The 21,799-nt window shown below is 30.9% G+C and overlaps 1 protein-coding gene across 3 annotated transcripts in view; it reads right to left on the reverse strand.

Annotated features, from left to right (window-relative positions):
- The window catches only part of LOC107371656 (nephrin), a 76,473-nt gene that overhangs the window by 34,862 nt on the left and 19,812 nt on the right, over nucleotides 1–21,799 (reverse strand). For all 3 annotated transcript variants that reach the window (XM_015939802.3, XM_015939800.3, XM_089269056.1), the window contains exon 2: nucleotides 7,220–7,375. In XM_015939802.3, coding sequence (XP_015795288.2) covers nucleotides 7,220–7,375 — 156 coding nt within the window. The remainder of the gene's footprint in view (nucleotides 1–7,219; nucleotides 7,376–21,799) is intronic.

Genomic DNA, 21,799 nt, shown 5'->3' on the forward strand with positions numbered 1-21,799 from the left:
CTTTCCTTTTCATTTTAATTTGATTCTTTTTATAATTTTTCATTACAAGTATAAAGGTTAATCAAAATCAGTGTATTGATTAATGTAGCAATAAATTGTTGAGATACAAATTTCAAATTATTCAGTTGTTCATACAAATGTAATGAGAAAATGCTGGCAAGATGCTTCACTCGAAATTTTCTCAAAGATAATTTTGTATCGACATAAACTTAATCTAACCTAATCTCATTCAATTTTGTCGAGTTGACTGAACCCACTCATCTATTAACAAACTTGCAATCAAAACTGAGCATCTGGTAAAAGAATAAGATTGAGCATTCAGTTGGCTGAAATTGTTCATCACAATTATTCTGAGAAAAGTTTGTAATTTCTCAAATTCTGTGCTTTGAGTCGATTGAAAGTAATCTTTAGTCTAAAGATGATTCTGTAACTGACGAGACTAGGCTCACTGCTCTTTGAAGGTTAACCTAACTGGTCAAATGATTGGGTTCAGGTTTAGTCTCCTTGACTGCCTTTCACTGGTAACAATGTTGATACAATTATTGTTATTATCAACATTTTTTTAAGCGAAGAGGAAAAGATGATGGAGATGAAAAGAGCGATGAAGAGAGGAAATTTTACTGATGAGATATTGAGAAGATAAGATGATGAAAGTGGCTCATTGAGAGTGGAAAGCAGGAAGATGCAAAAGAAAGGAGAAGAATGGAAAAATAAATAATATAAAAGGTTAAGATGAAGATGAAGTAAAAAGAAGAGATTTTTTTGTTTCTTATTCTTCTTCTTCTTTTTTTCCTCAATGGAAACATTGTTTTAGTTTCTTTCTTTGCTCTCTTTACTTTCATCATCATCTTCAATCTAAATAATCGATTTAACACATAGAAGCCGGATAAGGAAATGAAAAGGCAAAAAGTGAGAAAACAAAAACCGGGATTCGGAAGTAACCAAGGAAATAATGTTTTCTAATGCTTTTATCTTTCCATATCAAAGTATGAAATTTTTGCTCTTCTCAATTTAACTTCATTCCAAGTCTCATGTGTGCATTTAAAATTTGCTATCAAAGGCAATGTGAACCTATTGAATTATGTGAATTTGGCAGGTCAATGAGCGTAAAGTGGATCAATTGGCTTTGAAAGGGTTGAAAGAGAAGAGGTGAAAAAAGTTCGAACATGAAGACGAACAGAGAAAAAAAATGTTCGTCTCGGTGAAAGGCGATAATCGTCGTTAATCAAATTAACGTCAAACTTGTCTTTGAATAAAATAACTTGGTAAAGAAAAGTGGAAGATGAAGATAAAAAAGAATAGAATGAAAAATATTGAGTGTCATCATGAGAATAGAATGGTCAAGGAATAATATTGAATAATCTATTTGCTGAATCCATTTAATGGAGACAGAATAATGTAAACAAAAAGATTCATTGAATGACAATTTATCATCATCAGGAGAAGCAAAAATTGAGATGAAAAAAGGAAGAAGAAAAAGGATTTAAATTAAAGCTAAAGATACAAAAGTGCCTTTAGCAAGTTCATCATGAAAACAGGGAAGCGATAAAGTTTGACAGGAAAGAAATTAAAATCAATGAACTGATCAGTAAGTTCATCTGTATCATTATCAGATGAGAAAATGTTTCTTTCTTTTTTTGGTTGGCTCAAAGAAAATCTTGGAAAATGTTATTCACATTAACATGTAAATACTGATACAACTTTTGTTATCTTATTTAATAAGCATTTTACAGGGAATGATGAACATGACAGAGAAGCGTGTGAATAGAGAAAAGAGATAAACTGAAATGTCTTTTTATATGATAATATTAATAATGGATAAAGAAAATAGTTGAAAGATAATTAACTAAAATTTTGTGTTTTTCTGTTTTCTATTGAGGTGATCATGTTGATGATGAAGATGATGATGATGAGGGAAACATTAGACAAATAGACAGTCTTGTATGTTTAATTAAGGCAAGAGTTGAAGGTTTGTTTCATTAGTTGATTCAATGGGTGAAGGAGTGAAGAGAGTAGAGAAAATGATGAAAATGGATTATTTTTATTGGTTTTTACCATGAAAAGAATTTTCTTTCTTCAGCAAAGTATTCGACGAAATTCATTCTACTTTTGAATATTCAAACGTCTAAATTGCTTATTAAATGTTTTTAAAGATAAATTGTTACGAATTGTTTTTGATTCTTTTCATTGTTCATGATAAAGGGTTATGTTTTGTTGGTTAATGAGGCAAACAAGTGAAGGTTGATTGAGACAAGATGAGTTTCACTAATGGGCTCAGTCTATTGGCATCATGAAATTGAGCTTTTAGAGTTTCTGTTAATGAACTCTTCAATTTTTATCCGACTTTTGTTTCCTTTTTTGCCCAACGGAAAATTTAATTACGAACAATTCAACATTTAAAGAACTTGTTTCGATTTTCTGATACTTTAAGTGACTTATGAATCCATGAGTTTTCAGTGAAATTTCATTTCACTTTTCAATGTTTTATTAAATCTTTCAACTATAGCACATTTTACATCTCTATTGGTTCAATGGAAACGAATACGAATTTTCGTTGCAATTTTATTTCTCCTCTTTTCTCTCTGTCTTAAGTCATGAATATAATCTATCAACTTGAAGAGCATGATGACTTTAGCATGATGATGACAGAAAATTTCATTGTTGATGATAAATATACAGAGCAAAGGAATGTAATCTGAGCAGTGATAAGATTGACAAATGAGATTTTTCGCAATTGATTATTCTTATCATTGTAGTCTTCTTATCATGTTGGACTATTTTTCCTTTGCTATTTTTCATCATCATCATTATCTTCGTCTCGGTCTTCTTTGTCATCTAATTTTCTTGTTTTCTGTTACCTTTTCTTTTCCTCTTTATCTTCTTTCTTTTCCCTTTTACCGTTACTTTTTCGTTGCAATCGTTAGCTTATCTCGAGTAGCTTTGAGCTTGTTGATCAATAAGATTATTGATCAATTTTATTTTCACTTATCAAGACAAACTCAAGAATTAATCAAGCAAAAATAAAGATTAAAACTTTGCACTAATTGAAACATCAAGGTTTGATCGTTGAACATTTCAAAGCTAAATGGTTCATTAAAAAGTTAATCAATTTGCCGTTAAATTCAATCAAGAAACTAGAATTGCATAAGAATTTGTTTCTCAACAAAAGATTAATCTGTACCTTTAATTTCGACTTTTAACCTTCACTTAATCGGTAAAGTAAAAAGGTTTAACTTTCGACGTTTAAACTGATTACTGTAAAAGTTACTCTCGACTCAAAAGTCTTTACATTTGGCTTGTTTTGCATTATTTTTGTGACAAGAAACTGTTTCAACTTTTCTTCTGTTCTTTCGACGACTCATTTCATCTATTAAACAGACATTTCTTGCAATGGACTCGATGAAAATTCAACATCAACCTCTGACAGTATCTTGACCTAAGGATATCTTAAACTTGATAACATTTTGGTTCCTGATTTGAAGGCATTACCATTGGATATCATTAATAAATGAAGGAAATCAAAAGAAACATTTCCATCAGCTAATAGAGTTAACTCGATGACTTAAGTTGATTTGGTTCTAATGTTGTTTGGTCCAATATCAGATATCATTAGAGAAAAAATGTTTCCCTGGAATTTGATACAAAATTTTCTTTGTTGGCCTTGATTATCTCGATGGTTTTCCGTTTTTTTCTCAAATCAAATTTCGAATCAAGAAATTGGACAAAAGTTGCCGAGTCGTAGGTTTTGCATCAAAAAATGAAATCAGAACTTGCAAGACATTTAATCAATTTTAAGCAAAAATTAGTGTTGAACAATTTTGCTGAACTGATTAGTGGTTAAATGAGGCAGTTCATAGGTTCGCAAAAAGTTCATTACGAGGTGATAAAAATACTTCAAGATAATTATAATCTGTTTAAAACTGGATAAGCTTTAACGAGGAGCGTCCATCGGGTAAAGTAAGTCTAAACTTTAATGACAATCAATGAAGATTTTGATTAATTGTCTTTGAAGGAACAATTAATTTTGACTTGCTGCTTTCGATGTGAGAAAATCCTGAAAAAGCCAATTTAGCCAAAAATAAAATGAACTCAACTGGGTAAGAAACAAGCTAAGCGAGTGATTTCACCCAATCTTTGCTTTCTGTTGGACACTAGAAGCCTTTCAATGAAAGCATCGTTTGTAAATACCGAGTCCCAGTTGCATGAGACATGAGGCTCTCAAGGGTTTCGATTTAAACAATTTTCATGATTTCAATTTGATTAAGTGTTTTAATTTTATAATTATCACCATAAATTACTGTCAAAAGTCCATCAGTTGAGACCCTGACCTTTCCATATAATGCACCCAAGCAGTCTAGAAAAATAGAATCGAGTTTGCCTTCTGTATATTTTCTCTGATTTCGACATCCCATGGGTACATTCACGTGAAATTGAGTAAAACAATTGACCATGAAAACTTATCAGCTTACCAGGCAATGAAACAATCCATCGCTATCAATTGATTTTCAATCACTATCAGAGTGAATTTTGCAGTAACAGTTCGATGCTGATAAACCAAAACTTTGTTGAGCCAAACACAACGTTGAACACAGTTTTGCTGACTTCAAAATAATGAACCTCAACGAAACAATAAATTTCACTGCTAATTTCATTCATTTCACCAGATTGGATAGCACATGAACCAATTGTTAGATATGTTTCTCTTAGACCGAAGATTTTTGCATTTTAAGCATGTTTGCAGCCATCACTCACGAACGATTGATGCTACAAACTTCAGACTTGAACCATGAGCTTCAGAGAGTGAAAAAACATAAGTTCGAAGGCTCAAGATCATTTAAGGTCAATCCGTTATTTGGCCTCTAATTAACATTTGAAGGTAACTTTCTGAACGTTACGGAAACAGCCACAGCCAGTATATGTTATGAAGATTTTACAAACAGCGATGGCTGTGGAAAGTTTTTCACTCTCAGAAAATGACCTTCAAATGTCGATAAGAGGTCAAATAACGTATTCACCTTGAATAAACTTGTAACATATGGTCTAAGCCTGAGGTATGTAGCATCAACCGTTGCTGATTTATGGCTGCAAACGAGCTTGAAATAATAAAATGGCCGGTTAATTCTGTTATCCTGGACAGCTTCATAGATGGACCATCGTAAGTTCTTTTTCAGGGAGTTGCAACCATATGTATACCTTAAGTCAGCAATATTGACTAGAGTGTTAAGAATATGCAGTCTTTCCAGGTTTAGACAAAATTCTGCACTTTCGGATGTAAACTTCTGTAAGGTTGCTCTTTGAATGCACAATTATGTTGATCTGAGATACTCGAAATTTGGATGATATGGAATGTAAGCTAACATTTCATAATCGTTCTTTAGTTCCTAGAGTGGCTCAGTACTATAAAATTAGATAATTCTTTTCAGTGATTCTTGATTGCAAACCAAAGCAACGATATCTTCTAGTATCACTTTACTTTTCAACTCCTGAGTTAGCTCGAGAGTTATTAAATTTGGCAATAATATGTTTGAAAGAGTTCCATCAATGAATCTTGCTCCTTGGTAATGAACAGAATGCAATGAATGAAGTGCATTATCAGGCAGACCTTTCAGCAAGGACATTCAAGTCCATTCAATTATTTGACCTCTAATTGACTTTTGAATGTCGTTTTCTGAAAGTGCCAACTTTTCAAATTGATGTGTGTTTGTAACATGTTGATAACTCATACCGTTATGCAGATAAACGTATTTCAAGCAAATTGCATTTGTTAAATGAACAGTGCAAAAAGATTCATATCTTTTTACCAACATGAGTTATCAAAATGTAATGGACATCAACCAATTTAAAAAATGGGACTTTCAGAGAACGTCAATTAGAGGTCAAATAATTGAATGACCTTGAATGTCCTTGAGCCTCTAGATTTATGGTTCTTCCCTTTCGCGAACTCTGCTTACTGAATATCATCAAGATCTAACTTTTTTTAGTTCAAAGTTATTAGCACAAACGACAGTCAAGGAGAAAATATCAAGCACACCGTTGGTTGCTGAAATGCTAAGATGCGGTTGGCTCGTATTAGTGTTAGTACAACTAGAATGTACTAGAAAATCTCAACTTTCTTTCTGATCTCGAAGTCCACATGCGTTTTATAATACCAGAAACTGACAAGCAATTTACATTACTTGACCTTTACGAAATATACGATTAAAATTTATAAACGAATCCGTTAATCAGGCTCGAAATTTCATTTCGATCAAATTGTTCCATCTAATTAACCATAACACACATTGACAAAACACAAAATTGATAAACGAACAATTCCAATAACAATTATCTAATTGAATCGGTAGTCAATGTTAATCAAAAGCAATCAAGCTCCACCAATAAACGAACAATAACGCGATAATAGCACTTAACTGAATGGTCAATCAGTAAATTGAAAGGCTGAAATGCGCAAAGCATAATTTTAGGTTAAGGTCAAGTGTTGAATTGACATTGAGCTTGATCAACTGATTGAAAAGCAAAAATTGATAAAAAATCAATCTTTTCATGAAAACTAATTACCTTTCAATGATAACACTTGAAACTTTAATTCTCGCCTTTTCTTTACTCAACTTTACAACAACAATAATCTCACCAATTTGCTTCTCCATGAAAAAAAGGCATTATTATAGTTGATTATTTCATCTACAGAAAAAAATGTAATTACGTATTATCATAACGGTAAATAATAATAAAGGTATAAAAAGGATTAAACTATTCTTTTTTTCTCTCTCTTTTATTGCCACTTTGGTAGCTTTATTAACTTATTACAAGTTTAATAATCACAGATTGAATGGATTGGTGGCAGCAAAAAAGGACTCAAAACTGTTGTCTGACTTATTATTGAAACTCAGTGAACCTTTGCAAACAAGATCAACTCAATTAAATGAAAATTGCAATTAATTTTGTCTTGCAATTTACTCCTATTTTAGTTATTAATACATTTATGTTCAACTTGGTCATTTAATAGTTGATCCTGGTCATTATATTGAGTATCAATATAACAAAAGTGAAAAGCGAAAGGTTCAATGTTGGAAATGTATCGAGAAGGGAAAAGTTTGTAAACCAAAAATTGATCAATTGATGACAATATCCGGGTAATTTTGCGCTTCCTCGATTGGCTCCTTCAAGGAACAAGGTAAGAAGCCAGATTGGTCAACTGTTAACGAATGGATTTACTTACCTAATACGAAACCATCTTTAGCCCATTGAACTGGACCAGCTTGATTACCAACTGAACATTGAAGTACAATTGATGAACCTTCGATTACTTCTACATTGGAACGAGGTCGAACGCGAAAATATTGTTGCTGTGAATGATATTGATTTGTTGATGAAACTGTAGGAAAGAAAAGAGCAAAAATTTGAGGAAATTAGTTTTTCTTTTTTTTCTATTTCATTTTACTCATGAATGATTTCATGGAATAGAGATTATTTCTTCAATATTTCAATGTATTTAATGTTTGAAGAGAAGAAAATAAAGATAAATTATATTGATTGGACAAAATTGGATATGATTTTCATTCCCTTTCATATCTTTTGTAGTTCAGTTTAAATAATTTGGAAAATTCATTTTCATTTTAAAGTGAAAATTTTGAGATTAATAGCCGATAAGGTTCACAAAATTCGGGGAAAAAATTAGTTCAAAGTTCAACTAACTTCGTTTACTCAAAGTTTACATGCTTCATCAGGTTATTTTGCATCATTGTTTTGACAAGAAATGATTATTTTGATTAGCAAAGATTTGAACCAGATAAAAATTTGACTAGTTTGTCTCATCCCTCAAAGTTGACTCAATTGGTCGACAAAGTTTATTTCCAGTTAAACAAAAAAGTTTGATAAAATTGAACAATTGCAAAGCCGGTCACTTTGAGCTGATCTTCTTTCTCAAGGATTTGCAAGCACATCTAGCAAGAGTGTCGAGCAGGAGTAGTTCTGTGAGATTTCAGCAAGTTTTCGAGTTTTTTTCATGTAGATTGATTGTATCCTACTCAGCATTTATTGGAGAGTTGGAGGGTCGACTTGTAAGCTTAAGCTCAATAGATTCACTCTAGTTCGCTTGACTGATGCAAGTTGAAACATTGAGTTGGTTTAACTTGAAAACAACTTTAACTTATCAATTGAATGGTGAAAATGTGTTTAAGATTCAATAAAATTTATTTGAAATCAATTCAAAATGAACATTTACTCATCAATCCAATTGAACGCTAGAATAAAGATTACTGTCAGATGAAGGAAGAAGTCGCCTTTCAAAGGTTGATAAAAAGGTTTACATGAAAAACTTTTGCATTTCATCTCAATTTCAATAAAGATTTAAGGAAACAATTCTCAAGAGTAAAATGAAAATGATTGAATCATTTTTTTGCTTCTTTTTTTTCAATCTTCGATAAATGCGTTGTTTTTGTTTTCCTCTCTGTTTATGGGAATAAATCAGTGCTTCATGAGAATGATGATCATGAAGATGATGAGCAGAAAATTGTTTATCCAAATAATAGATTCAACTTTTCTTATCTCTTTTCCTCTCTTACTAACGGTTAACAGAGAGAGAAAAAAAGAAAGTGAGAAAAATTGCTTCTTCTCGAGTCTCATTTTTTTTGGCTGCTCGATACTTGTTCTGACAATGTTCATCTTTTAGTTTTCCAATTGATGGTTGAGCTTGAATTTCACAGGGTAAAGAGAAGGCTAAATCAGCATTAAAAAGTTCAGTCAACAATAACATGTTTGAAAGACACAGAAACACACACACACACAACACACAAGAAAAGCTTAACCCTCAACATTGACTTAAGAAGATCAATTTTTATTCAATTTAGCTTTTTGTTTTCACTTTTCACTCAGTTATCATTTTCCCTTCATCATCATTGTTCACCTTTATCATGTGTTGAAGGATAATCACAATCAAATATTTACTTTCAACGAAACGTCAAAATAAATCAAATTATTGAGTCACTTTTAGTTTCCACTCGATTCTCTTTTCATTTCCAATTTCACCGAAGAAGCAGAAAAAATCGACAAAAGATATTGTACTAAAAGGATTTAGAAAAGGTAAAGCATGAAAAATATATTTTTTCAACTTATCAGGTTTCATTTCAAATTGCAAAACAATTTGCAATTCACTTTGGATAAAATTTGTCTAATTTGTTCGGTAACTGTTTTCAAACAAACCTCTAAATCGAAGAATAAAGAAGAAAGTTCAAGTTTTCAGGTCAAGTGGTTGAGGTAGAGTTTGACTGAACCATGAACCAGTGTTGAAATGTGCTAACATTGAATTTCCATTCTATTCATCTTTAAATATTCTCATCATTTTCATCTTTGTTCATTCGCATTCATTTGCAATCTTTTGAGATATGCAAAAATGAGGTGAAATGTTATAAATGCAAAAGTGTGTTGAGCAAAAAATGGAAAAAAAGTGAAAGATTTTTTCTTCTTCTTCTTTTACCTAAAAGGTAATTTAAATGAAATGCAAATAGTTTGGGAATTTACTGGATAACATAGAGACTGTGATCATGTTGACTTGTTTATGCATGTTAGTGCCAAGTAAGAATGGCGAGTTGAAATTACGAAGAAGAAGGTAAAATGAAGGGAATGTGGATCAAACTATTGGAAAGGTTTACTTGTAAAGTAAACAAGCGTCAGTAACTAACGATTAAATGGACCTGAGTTTATGTTAGAAACAAAAATAACCATTAAAGTGACCATTGGAATCACTTAAGTTAGGTCATAAAATGTCAACATTACATTATTTTTAGGTAATCCATAAATAAGAAGAGAATGATGAGAATGAGGAAGAGAGAGAGAAAAGTTACCGTTACATTTTTCTTCTTCTTCTTTGCTTCTCTCAATTTGTAATCTAATTCGTTACAATTGGTCTTTTTAGCACCAGTCACATTAGTTTATTTATTATGTCAATTGACACTGTAAACTATTGGTACTACATGATACAAGAAGCAAGAAAAGTTGCCTTTTTTCAGCCTTCAAAGTTTCTTCAACTTTTTTACTCTCTGGGAGTTTTTGTTACTCTTTTTGGTGTTAATGTTGGTACAGTAAAATGCAAATAAATGGTATCATTTGCAATGACAAACAATCAAATGAAAGTCACAGGGAAAATGGTTTAACCTGACGATTATGTTGCTTGTTTTCTTGTTTGCTCTTTTTTGTGAGCTTCTGATATTCAATCAGTGAAATGCTTTGCCTATTATTATTAGTTTCTTCTTTTCCTTTTTTTGCTTCTTCTTCTTCTTCTTCTTCTGGTCTTTTCCTTGCTAAAAGTTCTGTAAGCTGAGATTGGTTGATATTACTTTTCAGTAAGTAGCTAACATTAAGAGAGGAGACAACATTTATCACGAAACAGTAAACAATTCAACATAGGGAATGGTTTGTTATCGAGTTTCCAATCAAATGGTTTTCTCTCTTAATTAATCAACGATTCATTTGTTCAACATGAAAAATGAACTTTACCAGAGAAACAGTCAAAAAAGTTTGATTGAAAAAATTGACTGAAAGTAAAAGAGTCACATGAAATGGTTAAATCAAAGGTTAAACTCGACCGACACTGAAGCAACTTGTAGGTTGAAGTAATGTAAACAAAGAGCCTCTTTACAATGTAATTTGTCATGTTAGTCGATATTCATTTGTTGAAAAGGACAGATGATAATTGAATCGTTCAATTGGTAAACAGTTGGACGTTGATTTGATCAAATCAGTGTTAACAAGTTAAGAAAGTTGATAATTGATCGACTGCAAATCACCAAGAAGAGGTGAATTAGACTCGAAGCTTGACCGACAATGAAGCATCTCTTAGGATAAAAAATGTAAACAAAGAGACTCTACACTTGGTTATCGAAGCATCAATTTTTTGGTTAAAAAGTGAGTTAAACGATTATTGAAATTTATTTAGTTTTAAAAGTCATCAATTATTCCAAATTGTTGTAATCAGTGTTAATTTGTTTACAATGAAAAAGCGCTCAATCTTTGGTTAACTGTAAACTGTTCAATAATGGTTATACAATATGGATTGGTTAATTTATTCATGCTTTTTGTAAATGTAAACCTTTAATCATTGATAAACATTCAATCTTACAAATCTTGAAACTAAATGATCAATGAAAATTAATGTTCAGTAAATGGCAATTAAGTGAAAGTTAGAGCAAAACGTTGAACCATTAATGTTCCACTTTCAAGATTAACAGGCAAATGAACAACAAAAGTGCTCAAAAAAAATATTTATGCACATTATTATAAGGTAAACATTATTACTATTTATTTTGTTACTTTGGTTAAAATGTTTACCAGAATTATGATTGCAGAATTTGAAGAGAGAGAGAGAAAAGAAACATTAAGATGAATTTTCCATCTTTATCATGGTGTTGTTGTTCATGTTATTATTCAACGATAACGATACAGAGAAATGGAAGGAAGAGAGGAAAAAAAGAGAGAAGCAAAAAAATCCTAATTGCTATCGATATTTACTGAATACTTTATCAAGTTTCACTCAGTCACTTGCAACAAGAAATATCAACTCGGAAAGAAAGCAAATAAGACTTGAAATAGTGTAAATAACAAGTTCACTTTAACCCAAAAAAAGAGCAAAAGAAGATGAAGAAGAAGAAGAAAAAGAGATACAAAGAAGAGTTATCTATGGGTTAACTAATAGAGCGGAAGCAAGAGCAGGAGAAGATGAAGATGGAGAGAAACTCTGAAATGTTCCAAGTTGAGGAAGGAAAAGATGGATAAACTCATGGAGAGTCTAAAGAGAGGAGCAAAAATGTTTGGATAATATTGTTATTGGAAACAATAAGTTGACCAAATTGTATCAACTTTTAAATTAATTTTATTTCTCATCATTGTTGTCATTTTCAGTTGAGTTGTTCATTAAAACGGCTATTTTTGTTCTTCCTTCATCTTTCTCATTCTGATCTTTTCTTCTTTTCTGGTTAACCTCAGTTCTTGTTCAACAGCAATTTTAAAGCTTAAACCTTTCACTTTAAACCTTGCACATTATCAAAGCTTGGAAATTCTTCGACTGGATAAAATTTCTATTCCATGATAAAGGATAAACTTTTCAGGATTCTTGTTAGATGCTTTTCAAATAACATGAAACTCGAACAAAAATTTTTCTTCTTTTCTAATCAATTTTCAGTCGTTACTTTTTCACTGTCAATTACGTTTCAATTTTTCGCCTCAACTTTTATTCACTTTTTTATATTCAGATTCGAAATTCTAAATTTTCTTGGGAAATTTAGTCGCAATTCTTGTTCCAATTCAGATGGGTTTAGATTATTTAGTTTAATTTTTTTCCAAAATTTTCTGTTCCATTTTTGCCAAATTCAATTTTTTTCAATGTTTTGTTATATTTTAGTCTGTAATGAAAGGTTTAATTTCATCATAATAAACTGAAAAGAAAACAATTTATTACAATTCACTCCATTTAACTCAGACTTTATCATGTTTAATGTTCAACTTTACTTTTTTCACATTCATTTTCACTCTTCTCTATTCAAATATTATCATTCCCTTTGTTTCATCTTCTGATCATTTTCACTCCCTTAACAACTCTAATTGTTGTCACATTTGGAGATAATTTATTCAAAGTAAAAACCAATTGTTAAAAGCATGAAATGATGAAAATGACTAAGAATTGAAACTGAAAAAGTCCAAAGTTGCTTTCAAATTGATGGTGATTTATCATTGAAAATAAACAAATGAAAAATAATGAAAAGTTGCAAAAAATGGAAAAGAAAAAAACAGAAGAAGAAAAAACTATTGGAACATTTTTATTCGAGAAAAAATGTCAAATGTTTACTGACGGAATCATGAACCGTGCTAATTGTTGATGTTAATTTACAAAATTGTTGTTATTGTGGTTGTTAAAACGGTATATTAACAATTAGCTTTTCATTAGTGGTTAAGGTCTGGCAAACAGGCAAATGAATTTTGCGAATGAACACAACAACAGGAATGGACTATGGGAAGAGGATTGCAAGTGTGTGATATGATGATAATGATGAGGGTAAAGATGATGTGCAAGTGAGAGAAGAAGATGGAAAAGCATTGAAAGCGTTTTGCTAAATTAAGGTTAATTTTGGTTTTTCCTTTTCTTCTCTATTCGTCTAATGCTTTATGGGATTCAAGCTATTTCACATTTGGATGCACATGAGTTGTACTCTTAGGCTGTGAGCGACTTCATCAACAGTCACTTGCAAAAACCTTTATCAGAATCATTTTCTTTTCATCTTCATCATCATCTCTCTGCCCATCTCTCCTTCAATGTTTCACTTTCTTTTTGTTAACAATTTTTACATCATTCTCTTTGCATGCAAATGAATGAACAAAAATGTCTCTCAACATTTCAAACTTAAAATAGATTCAATCTGTTAGCATCAGTTTAACCTCATCGAGTAAACGTTGAGGCAAAACTTTTGCCCATCACTATTGATTCCATATTGAAGGATCAACTCGATAAACTGACAAAAAGCTTCTTCTTTTTGGAGAAACTTTTTTTCTATTTCATTTCATTTTCATTTAAGCTTGGAAAATCGTTGACGATAATGGTTTACCATCAATTTCAAGGCGTCTCCTGAGATTCGAACAATTAGCATGTTTTAGACTTTCAACGTTTACTTTAGTGAATAATTGATAGCAATCAATTTGAATTTTTTGCTCTTTACTTTCATCTTTTCATTTAGTAAAAGTCAATGTGCGATTGAAACGATAAGAAGAAATGAAGAAAATGAAGTTTAAAGTAAATCTGAAGCTTGGAATATGGCATTCTTGGCTTGCTGACCAATGGTCAAGTTAGCAAGTTTGGGGCAAAGAACTTTACATTCCAAAGTTGAAGCATTTTGCACTGAAAAATGAGTTGACCTGATGCAAGTCAAGTTGAATGATCAATTCAAAACACTCATGATTTGAAGGAATTTCAGTTGAAACTATTATTCTTCATTCGTCATTGAATGATTGAGAAATGTAATTTATCTCTAAATTTTCAGTTTCAATTGTTAATGAGTAAAACTGTTCATTCATGTTGACAGACTAAACAGATTAATCTTCAACTTTTGTTTCTTCTCTCAATTTTAGAACTTTTTTTATTTCGTTTTTAAAGTTTGCCCTTTTTATCAGTTCCATCATTCATCATGGATTGGAAACAAAAAGGATAAATCTAATGAAACAATCAGAATAAAATGTATTATGTGTAAATTTAGAAAAGAATTAAAGAGAAAAAAAGAAACTCTGTATTTCATGTTATCTGATCAAGACTCATTTTTCATGAGTGAATCTGAATAAAATTAAAATTCAAAGAAAAAAATAATCTTTTTCGGTCTTTCAACATTTCGAGTTGCAAGATTTAAGCTTAAAATTGAACGTAAATATTTCATTTTCAGTTGCTTTTGGAACAAAAAACTTTCGATTAACTTGGATTTTTCATGGAAATGCTAGATTCTAAATCGATGATCATTTCTATAAGGAAATGATTTTCGTTTTAGTAAATTTTGCTTGCTAAATAATTCTCTTTAAATTCAATTGTTGAGATTTTCAGAATTGGACATTTCTTTCTCTCTAAAAAACGAGAAAATTATTTCTACCATGAAAATGAATCTCATTTCTTTTTCATGATTGAGTAGATAAATGTATTCATAGGTAAGAATCAAGGGTAAATGGTGATCATCAAGCGAAATTCTGGTTATTCAGAAACAATGAGAAGCAAAATTCCATCGCACATTATGATTACAATTTCCAAGTAGAATCAAGTTAAGCTTCAATATCAAACATGAAATTGACATTCTAATGCTCATCATCATCATCATTTCATAGGGAAATTCAGAAGATAGTTTAGTCATTTTTTTCCTCTTTTCCCATTCACTTTAGTTATAAGATTATCTTAAACTTTTTCAAAGTTTCCAAAAAACAAACAAAAAGCTAAACTTGTAAATATTTTTCTTAACGAAAAGAAGCAGAACGGAAATGATTCAAGTTGATTGAATTTTTCATGAGAAATGAGTTAATTGAGTAAATATTGAAAAATAAGATCAATTTAATGAAAGTAGCAAAAGGAAAAAAACTTTCGATTTGTTTGTCTTCAATATTTTCATGAAAATGCTAATTTCGTTTCAAGCTTCAGGTTAAGTTGAGTTTCAATAAAAGTTGGAATAAACAGAAATGAAAATTTTTCTTCTCTGAATAAGTTTCAGCTTTTGAGCAACAACGAAGATGAATTTTTGTGTAAATTCAAGTTGCAAGAGTTATTAATGAATTTGAATGGACAGTTGAGGAAAAGTAGTTTTTTTCTGGTAGAAAAAGAGAAATTCTGAAGAGAAAATAACAGAGCTTGATTGATGAGCCTCAAGGTGTCAACCTTTTGTTATTCAGGATAAGGTAGGACATGAAAAGTAGAACTCGACTCGAGACTCTTGAATCACATTGGAATAATGAATTTTCCTTCTTTTCTGTTTACGATAAGAATCGGTTTCTACTTTTTTCTTTCGTTGACCAATAGTCTTTGGAATTATCTGTATCAATAATGTTATTACTCATGTGATTCATCCTGGAATGCTTTACTATTCACTTACATGGAAACAGTTATTTTCCTTTTTTTCTCTTCTTCTTCTTCTCTCGATAAATACAAATATAACCTTGACAAGAATAAATTGTATCAAATTGGATGAATAACAGTGATAAAAGCAAATGTTGAACGGATAAAAGAGTAACTTTGAATTAATCGTTTCCAATGATAACATTGTTTTCGATTCTTCTCTTTGTTTCGGCGCTTTTTTGCTTGCCTTTGTTGAGTTACCTTTTATCTGATCGTCTCTTTATGATTATGTGAATGATTAGTTGTCTATGATAGATGAAAATGAAAATGATGAAGATGAAGATGAGAATCATTGATGCATTACTTTTAATCTTGCTGCTGATGGTAAATGAAACATGTTTAATTGGTATAAAGAATTGGATGAAAAATTTTTTCCTTCTCTTCTTTCATCTTCTTCCCCATCTTCTTACATTGCCTTTTACTGATATCATCATTGAAAATCTGGCAAACAGAATCAAGTGAAACGTGATAAAAAGATGAAGATAATGAAAAGATAGGTAAAGATAATCAAAGAACAGGCAATCGCAATAAGTTTATTGGGAATCAAACTTCATCTCTATTGGGAGTTTCATTATTTTATATTTTTGACTAAAATTCAGAGATTTTTATCGAAAAATGAAAATCAACTTGACCGAAATACGAGTCTTATTAGAGGGAAAACACAAAATGGTTGACCATGAAAGCGAATAATTTAGTGATAACAGAAAAAGAAAATTTCGGAATATTTGATTTCGTCAACGATTTGAAATTTTCGGGATTTTTGGATCAAGTCGAAGAAAAGCCAGCTTTAGAGAACGATTGGTAGATTCTGTGATCTATGAGATTCTCTGCAAATCGAGTGGATTTTGAACATTAAACTGAATAAATAGTCAACATTGGCTAAAGGTCTATTCACTTCTGAAGATTTTGGAATATTTTTAGCTCTTTTTGATTTTCGCTGTTAACGGAAAGCTTATAGGCATTTTTCTTGACGGAAAAGCGTAATCGATAAAAACCTTAACCCTTGATTAATGCGTAACCTTCAATGGTAAAATGATCATTATCTTATTGGCAAGAAAATGTAAATTAAAACGAAAAGAAAAAATGATTTCAATGTTCATCTCTGTCTCATCAGGTACATTTAACCAACCATCATCATTACCATTACAAACCCTGATAATCATAGCCATCATTAAATACATCTAAACATGATGGAAACATTAAATCGTTAATCTAACCATTTCTCATTTTTTCCTGTTCCTGTTTAGTCAACAATCCATTTAAAGGTAAATGTGTTAATGTGCTTACCTTAAAAAGAAAGAGTTGCCAGAAGAAGTAGAAGTAGAAGAAAATTTAAAAATTTGTAAATTATATCTCATAATATCCAGTGCAAAAGCCAAAAAAAGGCAAACAAAAAATGGTCATTAAATTGTTTACAAGCAAAGTTCAATTACAAAATCACTTAACTGCTTCTTTTAATCAAAAAACAAACAACGTTAAACGACGATTTACATTAACGCGGGTGCATTATGCTGAGTAGCGCCATGATGGTTACCTGAGTATGTAAAATAATCACTGAGAGTAAAAGAAAAGTGAAAAAAGTTGAGAAGAGCAAAATTTTTTTACTCTACTTTGACTTTTGCTTTGTTTTGAGGTTAACTTATACTCTGCTCATTTGACGTATTATTACTGATTCTTGCAACAACTTTTAGGTGTATTCAAATTGATGTTATTTTCATGTCCTAATGGTTAACAAATGGTTTCCTTTTCATCGCTCTTACTTTCATCTTCCAATTTCATCCAATTCTGTGAGATTCTTTAATGTTCCTCCGAGAGAAACCATTTACGAATAGGGAAAGGAAAAGAAGCAACAATAACAACAGCAAAAAGAGTTACTTTACAGCCATCAAGATCGATGATCATGTTAACCTTTTTTTTCATTTTACATTCAAATTGTTAACTTTGATAATCTTTTCAAATGCTTTTCAGCTTCAGACTCTTTTTTACCCAAAAATCTTGAACCAGGAATGTCAAACGGCAAAACAGGGAAGAAGAAGAAGATTCATCCACAATTGAGGATATCAGACCCGTATAATGGTCCTTCAATTAGCAGATAATTGTTATTCAAATTTTCATAATCAATCAATGTCAGTCAAAGTGGGCAAAGGAACGAACAGAAAACTTCAAATCTCGAATTCTTTTTCCCTGTCAAATCAGTTTCGACAGAGAAGGATAAAGTTTGTTATAATTATTATTCATCAATCCCTTCATGATGCAAAAACAAGGTAAAAACATTGTCTTTTTTATTCCACTGAATCAACAACTAAAACAGTAAATGATAGTTGAACTACTTGCTATCGTATTAATGAAATAGTTTGCATCAAGAAAATGGAGAAAAAAAGTTTCTCAAAATGTTTCGATTTTTTCTGCTTCTTGCAAGGATTAGACTGACTTTTTTGGATCATGATGATGAGGTTTTTTGCTTTATTTAGTCTGAAATTTTCTCTAGTTTCGTGATAATAGATTAAAGTGAAACTTGAACAGTTGATAACTTGGTAAACAAGGTTACTGGAACAGACAAAAGGAAAAGTGAAAATAATTTTGAGGTAAAAATTGCTGTAAAAACCTTGCAAAGTTTAGCCTTTGATGAGTTTTCAAGAGGCTCACAAAGTTCATGCTAATGTCTTGCATTGTTTCATCGACTTTTGCGACAAGCACGTTAGCACTTTTCTTTTGTTGCAAAATAATTTTAATTAATACAAAAGTGCTTTTTGCTGTTGTTTACGAAATTCAATTATGATAATTCTATCTGGCAAACGTGCCAACATTGCAATTGAGCTCATTTGCATGGTAAAACATGTCCATTTGTTTGATTAATTGTTGACCATTTTCAAGTTGACAAAGTTGCCTTTTTAATTTAAAGTAAAATCTTTTAATTGCAACTTTTCTTCTTCTTCGCATTCATTTTACCTTATTTCAATTCAGACAGAAATGATAAAAAACAGGAAAAGATTAAAAAAAACTTGAATTTACAGCAAAAATTGATAATAATAAGTGATAAGTTTACTGATAAAGAGCGTAAAAGTTGTCAACACTCACGCAAAGTCAGAGCTTGAATTTAGTCGCAATTAAATGTTCAATCAATGAACGGGAAATTTATTCAAAACTTTGACTCAATGAATTCAGAGTTTTGGTGGGCGCGTAAATTCAGAAGTAAACTGCTCTTCGGTAGCTAAATTGAAAAGCCACTCAATGGACTGCGTTGGTGTCATCGATAAATGCTATTAAAAAAGACTGGAAACTTAAGTTCATTACTTTAACCCAATTAATATGGGAAATTTATTAAAAGACATTTTCCGTTGGGCAAAAAGTCTGAAGCAAAACTTGATTTCCGTCTTGAAAAGGCAACTAAACATGGAATGTTCATTAACATCAAAGCAACTTGAGTCATCAGAGTGACCGGTAAATGAGCACTGATTTCCCAACGATATCAATTTTACAATCAAAGTGAAGCCTTGACTAAACTTGTCTTCAAGTTGAAGTTGAATCAAACTGAAACCATTGAAACGGATTTTCAATTTAAACAGTTTCTCATCACAATAAATTAATCGGTTGAACTTTGCATTCTCGATCTAATGTTGAGATTCCGTTTCATTTTTAAATTTGATTGAGCAAAGTGAAAGTTTTTAATGTTGATAAGAATAATAGTTTTCATGGTAATTGAATGCAGCTAATTGAATCTTTTTCATTTGTTAATCACTCAATTGAAATTGGATTAATCTATTGATTGCCAATTTGCTTTTCCTAAACTGTTCAACATTTTAAACTCGAGACGAAATCGTTTTTGGCTCAATGTTTTTAATGATGTTTCCTTACATTGTACTAACAACAATAAAGATAATGTTACAGGAAACTGTGAAACTGGATTCATTGAGAAACTAAAATAAAAAAAGTTGAAATGTAAAGACAAAACCTGAGAGTATAATTCATGGTAATAATGAATGGTTCAAATGTGAATCATTAATTGGCTCATTTGGGTAAAGTTGATCATTAAATGAAAATCAATTCATAATTTCAATTCTTTTAGTTTCAAAGGACGGTAACAGTCATTTAATGTTCAACATTTAGCTTGAAGCATTGAACAATTGTTCAATTTTATCAACATTTAAATTAACCAGAAAAGCTAATAATGGTAATCATGGAAAATCAAAGGTTGATCACCTTGAGCAATAAACAAAAAGTGAATAAAAATGTGTTTAATTATGGCAATCACCTTAATTGTTGCCATCATTTTGCATTATTAGATTATCACTAGTAAAGATGCACAATTTGTTGATTTTTAGTTGGCCCAATTGAGCCAACGATATTGTCGGCCAATTGATTCAAGTTCAGTTCTAGTTGAAAATTGCAATACTTTTTCACTGCAAGAATATGAATCAACATTAGAGACTCCTACGCTCGGCGTAAAAGGGTTCAGGTCACCAGTTGAAAGCCATTCAATGGATGCACTTGAGGTTGAGAAAAAAATATGACAGAATAATGATATTCAGGATAATGGGTCAAGTGTGATGAAAATTGAGTTTTACCAAGTTGCTCATTATTTAGTCTATCAATTGATTCTTTGTTATTTATTTGCTTTGTTTTGCTTTTTTGTGTTTATTTGTTAAACTCGTTTTGTGTTATCCTTCAATATCATTTCCATCATTAATATGATTCCAGTCAATTATCACGAGCAACTCTTGATTAATCAGTAAACAAACAGATTTCTTGTATTGTTTGGAATAGAGTAAATGGAGAAAAATGTTGAATAACAGTTTTCAATCATTTCTCAGTTGGCAAAGTTTTTACTCAACACGAAGTGAAAAAAAGTGTGTCAACTGATTGGTATTTTGTTTGTTTACCTGTGTTGTTACCTCAACTCGTTGGGAAACAATTAGATCACCGTTTTTTTTTGCTGTTCACAAAAAAAAGATGATGATAGTGATGTTAATGATAATGATGAGAAAGTGAACCATAAAATTGAGTAAATTACAGGTGAAAAGAGAAGAAAAAAAAGTTCTTGATAAGCTTTTTAACCTTCTCATGCGTATAACCATAATGAGTGTGGGAGGTTAAAGATTATGCTGATGATGATGATTGAATGTTATAAATTTGAATGTTTACTTTGGTCAATTATAGCAAAAAAATGTCATCAAAACTTTTGCTTTTCTATCTATACATTGAGTCATTGGCCATTTCAAAGGATTTTTTTCTCGTTTCAAAATGATTAGCAGCATCAAATCCACTTTAGTCATAGATGAAGCCACATATGACTTTCAAGTTCAATCGGCTGGCAATTTTAATGCAAAATAACCCGATGATGTCAACTAAAGACTAAGCTTAGGCTAGGTTATGTTAGGTTAGGATAAGACGTTTGGTTAAACCTTGAATCAGTCTAACCAAATTACTTCGTTAGACTTACCTTTAACTGACTTTTTTCAACTTAAATGACTTTTTTTGCTTTCATAATTACTTTCAATTTCAACTTTTGGTCATTTTGGTTGCATATTCAAATCAAGGTTAATCTATATCAAACTTCATTTGCTACAAAGGTAACTCGAGAATAAAAGTTATATTTTTTCATCTGTTTTTTCGTTTTGATTTTCTTCTCTTCTTTTCATCTCTCTTAGCCTACCTTGACTTTGCTCTTGTTTAACGATGAAAAGTTGGTGAACATGAAACAAGAAACTCAGATTACATGAGGACATTCAACATGAATGAGATCATTGCATCTCTAACCATGTTAATAGCATTTGTTGTGTTCATTTCAATCATTCAAGATACTTTTTCCTCTTTTCTCTTCTCTTCCCTTTATTTCTTTATTTTTTATATTCCAGGATAAACTTAGACTGTGGCTCAAATGATGATGATGATGATGAAAAAGACAACAATCGTGAATCATTTTTCTTTCCTTCAGTTATCATGTAACCAGGGAGAGAAAGAGAAGATGAAAATTCGAAAAAAAGAAACAAGAGCAAGAAAAGGAGAAAAATATTTCATGTACAAAAAGAGAAAGAAAAATTTTGAATAAAACTCAATTTCTACAGTAAAAAAGAATATCATTTTCTCTGCTCACAATTATCATCATGATACTATTATTATCATCAATTCAAGGTGATGTACATTTCATAATTTCATTTTCTTCTCTCAAAGAAT

The sequence above is a fragment of the Tetranychus urticae genome, chromosome 3, assembly GCF_039701765.1.
Source record: "Tetranychus urticae isolate SD_2017Ah chromosome 3, NJAU_TeUrti_SD_1.0, whole genome shotgun sequence".
NCBI lineage: Eukaryota > Metazoa > Arthropoda > Arachnida > Trombidiformes > Tetranychidae > Tetranychus > Tetranychus urticae.